This window comes from Lutra lutra, chromosome 4, assembly GCF_902655055.1.
Source record: "Lutra lutra chromosome 4, mLutLut1.2, whole genome shotgun sequence".
Classification (NCBI taxonomy): Eukaryota; Metazoa; Chordata; class Mammalia; order Carnivora; family Mustelidae; genus Lutra; species Lutra lutra.
Window position 1 is genome coordinate 79714760 of NC_062281.1, and position 10002 is coordinate 79724761.

Below are 10002 nucleotides of genomic sequence, written 5' to 3' on the forward strand. Positions count from 1 at the left end.
TATCTTGGCTATTGTAAATAATGCTGCAGTGAACATGGGAGTACAGATATCTTTGAGATATTGATTTCATTTCCTTTGGACATATACCAAGAAGTGGAACTACTGGATTATATGATAGTTCTATTTTTGCCTTTTTGAGGAACCTCCATACTGTTTGCCAGAATGGCTGTACCAGTTTGCGTTCCCACCAATGGGGGTTCCCTTTTCTCCACATCCCTGCCGACACTTACCTTTTTTTAAATGTTTGATAATAGCCACAGTAAGAGGTATGAAGTGATATCTCATTGTGATTTTGATTGACACTTCTCTGATGATCGGTGATGTTGAGCACCTTTTTATAATCCTGTTGGCAGTTTGTAAGTCTTCTTTGGAGAAATGTCTATTTAGGTTCTTTGCTCTCCTGCTATTGAGTTGTATGATTTCCTTATATATTTTATTTTATTTATTTATTTTTTAAGATTTTATTTATTTATTTGACAGACAGAGATTACAAGTAGGCAGAGAAGCAGACAGAGAGAGGAGGAAGCAGGCTCCCTGCTGAGCAGAGAGCCAGACATGAGGCTTGATCTCAGGACCCTGGGATCATGACCTGAGCTGAAGGCAGAGGTTTTAACCCACTGAGCCACCCAGGGCCCCATGATTTCCTTATATATTTTAGATATTAACCCCTTATCAGATACATGATGTGCAAATATTTTCTTCCATTTTTTTAGGTTGCCTTTTCATTTTGTTGTTTCCTTTGCTGTGCAGGAGGGGTTTTTTGTTTGTTTGTTTTGGGTTTTTGGTTTTTGTTTGTTTGTTTTTAGTTTGAATTAGTTTGATGTAATCTCACTTGTTTATTTTTGGTTCGTTTCTTGTACTTTTGGTGTCATATTAAAAAAAATCATTGCCAAGACCAGTATCAAGAAGCTTTTCCTTTATGTTATCTTCTAGAAGTTTTGTGGTTTTATTTACATTGTCTTTAATCCATTTTGAGTTGATTTTTATGTATGGTGTAAGATAAGTGTCCATTCTTTTCATTCTTTTGCATGTGGATATCCCATTTTCCCGGCACCATTTATTGAAGAGCCTATCCTTTCCCCATTTCTATTTGTGGCATCCTTATTGAAGATTACTATATTGTATATGTGTGGGTTTATTTCTGGGCTCTCTATTCTCCATTCCATTGGAATATGTGTCTGTTTTCTATGCCAGCACCAGACTGTTTTGATTATTATAGCTTTGTAATATACTTTGAAATCAGGAATTGTGATACCTCTAACTTTGTTCTTGCTCAAGATTGCTTTGACAATTCAGCGTCTTTTGTGGTTCCTTATGAGTTTGAGGATTATTTTTTCATTTTGTTTTGTTTTGTTTTGAGAGAGAGAGAATCACTGAGTGCAGGGTGGGGAGAAGCAGGGGGAGAGGGAGAGAGAATCTTACCTAGGCTCCATGCTCAGTGAGGAGCCTCACACGTGGAGCTCAATCTCACAATGTTGAGATCATGACTTGAGCCTAAATCAAGAATTGTACACTTAACTGACTGAGCAACCCAGGTGCCTCTGAGGATTATTTTATTCTGTTGCCTTGAAAAGTGCCTTTGGGTTTTGATAGAGGTTGTACTGAATTTTTTGATTGTTTTGTGTGTATAGACATTTTAATAATGTTAATTCTTTTGATCCATGAACATAGGATATCTTTCCATTTATTTGTATCTTCTTAAATTTCTTTCATCAATGTTTTACAGTTGTCAGTATACAGATATGTTAGATTTATTTGCAGATTAACATAAATGTCATTGTTTTATTTCTTTTTAAGATAGTTTATTGCTAGTGTATAGAATGCAACCAGTTTTTGTATGTTGATTTTGAATTCTGCAACTTTACTGAATTAGTTTTTTCTAATAGTGTTTTAATGGAGTCTTTGGGGTTTTCTATATGTAAGATTGTGTCATCTCCAAACAAATTTTATATTTTTCTTTCTGATTTGGATGCCCTTTATTTATTTTCTTTCTTTTTTTTTTAAAATTTCTTTTCAGCGTAACAGTATTCATTGCTTTTGCACCACACCCAGTGCTCCATGCAATCCGTGCCCTCTCTAATACCCACCACCTGGTTCCCCCAACCTCCCACCCCCCGCCCCTTCAAAACCCTCAGATTGTTTTTCAGAGTCCATAGTCTCTCATGGTTCACCTCCCTTTCCAATTTCCCTCAACTCCCTTCTCTCCATCTCTTTCTTGCCTAAGTGCTATGGCTAGGACTTCCAGTACTATGTTGAATAAAAGTGGTGAGAATGAGCATCTTTGCTTTGTTCCTGAGCTTAAAGGAAAAGCTTTCAATCTTTCACTATTGAGTAGGATGTAGCTGTGGGCTTGTCATATATGGCCTTATTATGTTGAGGTACATTCCTTCTATACTTACTATGTTGAGAGTTTTAATCATGAATAAATGTTGAATTTTTTTCAAATATTTTTCTGCATCTATTGTGATGATCTTTTGATTTTTATTTATTTTTTTAAGATTTTATTTATTTGACAGACAGAGATCACAAGCAGGCAGATAGGCAGGCAGAGAGAGGAGGAAGCAGGCTCCCTGCTGAGCAGAGAGCCTGATGTGGGGCTCGATCCCAGGACCCTGAGATCATGACCTGAGCCAAAGGCTGAGGCTTAACCCACTGAACCACCCTGGCACCCCGATCTTTTGATTTTTAATTTTTCATTCTATTAATGTGGTGTATCACATTATTTTACTTGTATATGTTCAGCCATACTTGCCTCCCAGGGATAAATCCCACTTGATTGTAATATATGATTCTTTTCTTGTGCTGTTGAATTTGGTTTGCTAGTGTTTTGTAGGACTTTTGCATCATGTTCATCAGCGATATCGTGGTGTCTTTGTCTGGTTTTGGTATCAAGTTAATGCTAGCCTTATAAAATGAGTTTGGAAGTATACTTTCTTCTTCAACTTTTGAAAAAGTTTGAAATGTATTGGTATCCTTTTTAAATGCTTGATAGAACTCACAAGTGAAACCATCTGGCACTTCGTTTTCCTTTGTTGGGAGGTTTTTGATGTAGTCAAAATCTATTTGTTACTGGTCTGTCAGATTTTCTATTTCTTTATGATTCAGTTTTGTAGGTTGTATGTTTCTGGGATTTACCCATTTTTTTCTAGGTTATGCAATTTGTTGACATGTAATTGTTTATAGTAGTCTCTTATGATCCTTTGTATTTCCGTGTTATCTGTTGTAATGTCTTTTCTTTGATTTCGTCTTCTCTCCTTTTTTCCTGGTCTAAGGGTTTGACTTTTTTTATCTCCAAAAAAACTGTTTTTTTTTTTCTACTGTTTTCTGGTCTCTATTTCATTTATTTCTGCTCTTTTCTTTATTTCCTTCCTTCTACTAACTTTGGGCTTTGTTCATTCTTCTTTTTCTAGTTCATTAATATGTAAAGCTATGTTATTTATTTCTTAATGTAGGTGGTTATCACTATAAACTTCCTTCTAAGAACAGCTTTTACAACATCCCATAGTTTTAGTACATTGTATTTCTATTTATTCATCTCAAGCATTTTTAAATTTTTCTTTGATTTCTTCTTTGACCCTTAGTTGTTCAGGAGTGTATTATTTAATTTCTACAGATTTGTGAATTTTCCAATTTTCTTCCTATTTAATGTCTATTTTCATGTGGTCAGAAGAGATACTTGATATGATTTCAGTCTTCTTAAACTTGTTAAGGCTTGCCTTATGGCATAATGTATGTTCTATGCTGGAGAATATTTCATGTGCACTTAAGAATAATGTGTATTCTGTTTCTTGTGAATGGAATGTTTTATATATGTTTGTGAAGTCCATTTTATTTTTTAATTTATTATTTATTTTTAAAATGATCTTATTTATTTGTTTATTTATTTATTTACTTATTTATTTTGGTGGGGGGGGGAGCAGAAGGGGAAGGAAAGGGAGGAGAAAAGAATCTTATGCAGACTCCACGGTGAGCCCCACCCAGAGCTCAATTTCATGACCCCTGTGATTGTGACCTGAGCCAAAACCAAAAGACAGACACATTATCAACTGAGCCATCCAGGCCTCCCCCACCACCCCATTTAATTTATAGTGTTGCTCAAGTCTACTATTTCCTAATTGATTTTATATCTGAGTGATCTATCCATTGTTGAAAGTAGGATATGGAAGTGCCCTATTCTGGTGTTATATGTAAACAATTACTTTTGGAGCACTACATCAAAAACTAATGATGTATTTTATGGTGACTAACATAACACAATAAAAAAATAGTGCCCTATTATTGCTATCTCTGTCTCCTTTCAGTTTTGTTAATATATGCTTCATATATCTAGCTACTCCAATGTTGGATGCATATATACTTACAATTGTTGCATCCTTTTGATAACTTGGTTCTTTTATCATCATATAGTGACTTTGTTCCCTCTTATGACAGATTCTAAGTTGAAGCCAGTTTTGTCTGATGTAAGAATAGCTACTTCTGGGGGCCCCTGGGTGGCTCACTGGGTTAAGCCTCTGCTTTCGGCTCAGGTCATGGTCTCATGGTCTCAGGGTCCTGGGATTGAGTCCCGCATCGGGCTCTCTGCTCAGCAGGGAGCCTGCTTCCCCCTCTCTCTCTGCCTGCCTCTCTGCCTACTTGTGATCTGTCTGTCAAATAAATAAATAAAATCTTAAAAAAAAATAGATGCTTCTGCTCTCTTTTGGTTTCCATTTGCATGGAATATCTTTTTCATCCTTCAGTTTCAATCTATGTGTGTCATTAAAGCAAAAGATACATTTTTTTTCCTGAAAGAGAATATTTAATAAAAAATGGTGCATGTGGACTTGAATTTCCTTGATGATTGCCTCAGTCTTCTCCTTTATCTTTGTTGGTATAAGCTTAGCTTCACTGACATTTCTGGAGGATATTTCTAACTCTATCACTGAATGTTTTCCAAAGTCTTATAAAAGTAGTGGTTGTTGATTATTTCACCCATTCACCAAATATTTATTGAGCTCCTACAACGTGCAAGACAATTTCTTCAAGAGGAAGCTGATTAAACATCAGCTCTTAGGTTGCCTTACTTATCTCAGCAGATTGCTCTTCCATAATAACTACTGTAATCAGTCCCCATTTTCAAGGGTTTCCATGTGGTATTCATTTATTCACTTATTTAACAATTTGTACTCCTTAAGCACCTTATGTTCTTAGTTAAAGATTTGTATTCCTTGAGCATCCAATGTTCTTTCTACCCTATGTGGCAAGGATTATATATTGAGGACAGCAGGCTGGTTATCCACCCTAAGGTAGTATGCATTCTGGATGGAGAGAAAAATACCAGGAAAGGTAACATATTATTACAGAAGAGATTCTTTCTAGCTTCTGTCATTATATAATGATTAAAAAATAATTTGAGTATAATATATAGAGAGAATATAAGTTGCAAGGGACAGAACTATTCAAGTGGATCAGACTCTGTATAAATGTCTCTGATGTGACATTTAAGAAAGAGACAATGTTGATATACACAAAAGCTAAGCGTGGAAAGGACAAAACAAAACTAAACATGTTCCCTACTTTCAAGGAGACTAGTTTCAGTAGACAAGTCAAATCCAGACTGGTATATTTTTTAAATTCAGATTTTTGCAATGTGCACTGTCAAAAGTTGCTTAATAATATGATTTTTAATGATAATAGTGATTTTTTAAAAAATGATTTTAACTATTAGTATTCCCATGAACACTAAAAGCACAAATTAAAAAAGATGCTTGTTTGTTTCTAATAGTCTTCATAGTAATAGTACTATAAACAATGATTTTTTTCAGAGAATCAAAAATTACAAGTTATTCTGGAAGTTTGCATTTACTATGAAAGGTTTTATCTGGTATCTAGTTGATAAAAGATAAATTTCTAAGATAGTCATCTTAATTGGGCAAAATGATTATATTCTTTGTATTGTAAGTATGTCTAATTGAGATTCTAAGATGGTACATTTTGTTTTTACTTAGAGATATTTGATTAAGATCACATTAAAATGTTTTAGAAAATATAGATGTTTCACTACTTAAAAATATTCTTGTTCTATTTTTGAAGTAATTTTTCTCAATATCAGAAGAATATATCATTATAAAAATTTTGCTCTTATTGCTCATGATTACTTTATCAATAAAGAAGGATCAGATCATGACAAAGAGTTTTTCCTGCTCTGTGCTCAATGATTTCTCAGAGGGAAGAGGAAAAAATGTGGGCTGGCTGATTCTTGAGGAAGAAGGGAGCCCCAGAGCGGTGAGCAGGCCCCCAAAGAAAGTATCAAAAAAGTGCTTATTCCTGGATCTCTGTTTTTTCTGGTCTCTGCTCTTTCCAATATGAAGGTCACTCCAAAGAAATACTATCCAGCAAAGAGAAGCAGAGCAAATAACACAATTTTCCAATTGATCAAATAAGATATTTGTTTTATCTGTTACATAGTGTTGATAAAAATGAAAAATATGTCTCACTTATGAATTTCCTTGATGATGGTGCTAATGAAGATGATTTTCTTCCTCCTTTTTCTCCCTTTCCTTGTTCTGTTTTCTTTTTCTTTTCTTTTCTTCCTCTTCCTCTTCCTTCTCCCCGAATTTACTCATGTTTCAACAACACCCTTAAGCAATTGATTCCTTTAAGTCACAACTCCTGCATCATATTTAGACACAATTTGTATAAATTTTTACTGGCCCACATAATGTTTTTTGTAAATCACTCGATGTTTTCAGACAGGTTGGCTTTTGCTAAATTGAATGGCTATATTTGAAACATTTACTCCTTTATTACAAATAGATACTAGCTTTTATTTTCAGAGCCTTAGATCTGGGAGAATTGTTAATGATTGGAATTGTAAGTAAGGGCTTATGCTATAAATTACCAGTTTAGTTCTTCACATTCACATGAAGCTAGTTTCCACAACTACATAATTCATATCACAAGCTAGTAATATGTATTTCATAGCATTGCATATGTTAACAATAAATGGTGACTTTCTGGCTTCGTTGATCTAAGCATGGATAGGATGGTTAATATACATAGCATTCATTCCTAATTTGTGATCTACTTTAGGTAATATCATCTCACCATAATTGGATCTTAGTACCCAGACATATTAAAACTCACTTTTAGAATACTTTGCAGCCACAGTAATAAGAAAAGATTTTCTTTTTGTGCTTCTGTTTATTTTGTTCACCTTGTCCAGATGTGGATGTCATTGAGTGCTCCTTGCAGTTCCCAGATGATGATTACTCCTGGTGGGACCTCTTCATGAAGATCTGTGTCTTCGTCTTTGCCTTTGTGATCCCTGTCATCATCATCATCATCTGCTACACCCTGATGATCCTGCGTTTGAAGAGTGTCCGACTCCTTTCTGGCTCCAGAGAGAAAGATCGCAACCTCCGTCGGATCACCAGGCTGGTTCTGGTGGTGGTGGCGGTCTTTATCATCTGTTGGACCCCCATTCACATTTTCATCCTTGTGGAGGCTCTGGGGAATGCTTCTCACAGCACAGCTGCCCTTTCCAGCTATTATTTCTGCATTGCCTTAGGTTATACTAACAGCAGCCTGAACCCTATTCTCTATGCCTTTCTTGATGAAAACTTCAAGCGATGTTTCAGAGACTTCTGCTTTCCAATTAAGATGAGGATGGAGCGACAGAGCACTAGTAGAGTCAGAAATACAGTTCAGGATCCTACTTACATGAGGGATGTTGATGGGATAAATAAACCAGTATGACTAGTCATGGAGATGTCTTCTTACAGTTCTTCAGGAAGAGAAGAGTTTAATGATCTCGGGTTAACTCAGATTAGTACTGAAGTCTGAGATGGAAAGGTAGAATTTTTAACAAACTTTTAGAAATCTCATGGTCTGAAGTTGTAAGATGCAGGCTGGGTTAGCCACTCAGGTCTGTGGAAGTGTCAAAGCTGTAGGGATGGAGTATAAAGGATTTGAGTAAGCAAATTCAGCCTCTTTATAAGGCAAGGAAGCAAGGCTGACTCCCAGTTCCTTTGATGAACAAAGAAATAAGCCTTTTTCTTCTGATTACCTAGATTTAGTCCAGGACACATCTGCTGTGGCCTTTCTGTGCAGTGTGGTTCCAAAAGCTCTGTTTAGAAAAAAGGACAAGGAAAAATTATTGGTTTCAGAGCTTAGTGGATGACCTATCCAGATGCTTTACATTGACAACAACAACCTGAAAAAAACAAGAACCATTTCCAGGACATGTGCCTAGCTCACTTTATGCTATGTGGACACACATTTCATGTGGCTGTGTAGTGATGACTCTGGCTTAAGTATGGCTTGGACCCACACCTGAGGTGTCTGATGTTCATGTATAATAGGAAATTATCTTGATATTTATGAAGTTATTTAAACATGCAAAAGGTGATTTCCAACATAGTTTAATTTCTTAAAAGGCATAGTTCATTTCACAGCATGCTATTCAGATAATTTCATGATAAAGCATGTCCTGATATCAAGAAATACAAAATGGTTTAAATACCACTGAAGTATATATATTTCATCTGTAATTAATAGTATACATGCTAATAAGGGCTGGGCTTGCCCCCCAGTCAAGCACTTTCCTGAGGACATACTCACAATATCCCCTGAGTTATTAACAATTGATATGGAGACACTTTGTGGCAACAGGAGCTTCACTCTGGGAATTGGTCAAACACCGTCTTTGTCAGATGCCATCTTTTTCAGACCCTTGAGCACCATTTAGGCAATTCAGTGGTGCTTATAACTCATGTGTTAACAACCACAAAATATTTTACTCATTCCCAGGTTGTTGACTTGACAGAATCCAATTTATACGCAACATCTCCTCATGAATATATAGCTTTACCAAACGTTCTTTATCTGTGGAGGGAGGGCATTTTGCTCATGTTAATCTTGGGCTAGGATTTTGTGGTTTTTGGCAGGAAGTAGAAATGTGCCTAATTGCGGGCTGAACAAGGACATTATGTCACCTGTGGTGCTTGGCCATACCTTGCACTGTGTTCTGTGAAGAACATACCAGCTGAGGATAATGCTATGAGAGCACATTTAGGATAATTTTGCTAAAACTTCCAGATGATATATTAATTCCCTCATCTTTCCCCTGAAAGTTATGATTTCAAAGGTAATGGCTTTTTCTGTAATTTGCCTGGGGAGAAGAAAGGGATAATTTAGAAATAACCCCTGTCTCTTCTCTTCCTTAATCTTATATGTTATTAGGGCAGCACCTCATGGAATTTAATGGGAAAATCAAATTTATAGTCCTACGTACTCATAGACATCATTACATCTATAATTTCTGTTCACACTGTGTACTTTCTGTCTTGTGTATATACTCCTTTTGGAAGCAAACCTTGCACTGAAGGCTTTATATGTGGCTATTGATGATACTTGTCTATATCCCAGATTTTCATGGCATCTGACAGATGACTTAAGGCCAAAAGGCAAAGTTCTTCCAAATGAACCCACAGTGCTCTTTGAGCATTTCTTAAATTTCACTGGTTTTCTTTGGTATCCTTGTATTCTTACATCTAAATGTAGATAGGAATGGCTTAAATATTGATTGGCATTTACCCCATGGTTAAAAATCTTGACTACCATATAGAAGGGATATTTATGCAGAGAGCAGTTTCAGGAACAAGCCCTACTGATGGGAGAAATATACAAATCTCTTTATGGAACAGTAAGACCCAGGGGATTTTCTTGAAGGATTCTTACACAGTGCAAAAATATACATTCATGGAATTAAATTATAGTAACTACGGTAATGGTTTCTCTTTCACTTAGCACCCCACGTGCCCTTATGGCATCTGTTGCCATTATTAGAGTCTGAACTTTAACCAGATTATCCTGCATGCCTTTATATCTAAGTTTGCAGCTCATGGAGAGAGAGAAGTAGCTCTGAGTGCCCATGAGAGATGTTCTAAGTTCTCTATTATTGTGGGCACCGATTTCCCCAAACTGGAAGAAGAGAGAGAGGCTTTGTCATTTTAGGGCACCATT

General features: G+C 36.0%; 1 protein-coding gene across 2 annotated transcripts in view; it reads left to right on the plus strand.

Annotated features, from left to right (window-relative positions):
* The window catches only part of OPRK1 (opioid receptor kappa 1), a 30041-nt gene extending 21277 nt beyond the window's left edge, over positions 1–8764 (plus strand). For both annotated transcript variants that reach the window (XM_047728491.1, XM_047728493.1), the window contains one exon: positions 7202–8764. In XM_047728491.1, coding sequence (XP_047584447.1) covers positions 7202–7734 — 533 coding nt within the window. In that variant the 3' untranslated portion in view covers positions 7735–8764. The remainder of the gene's footprint in view (positions 1–7201) is intronic.
* Positions 8765–10002: the final 1238 nt, after the last annotated feature.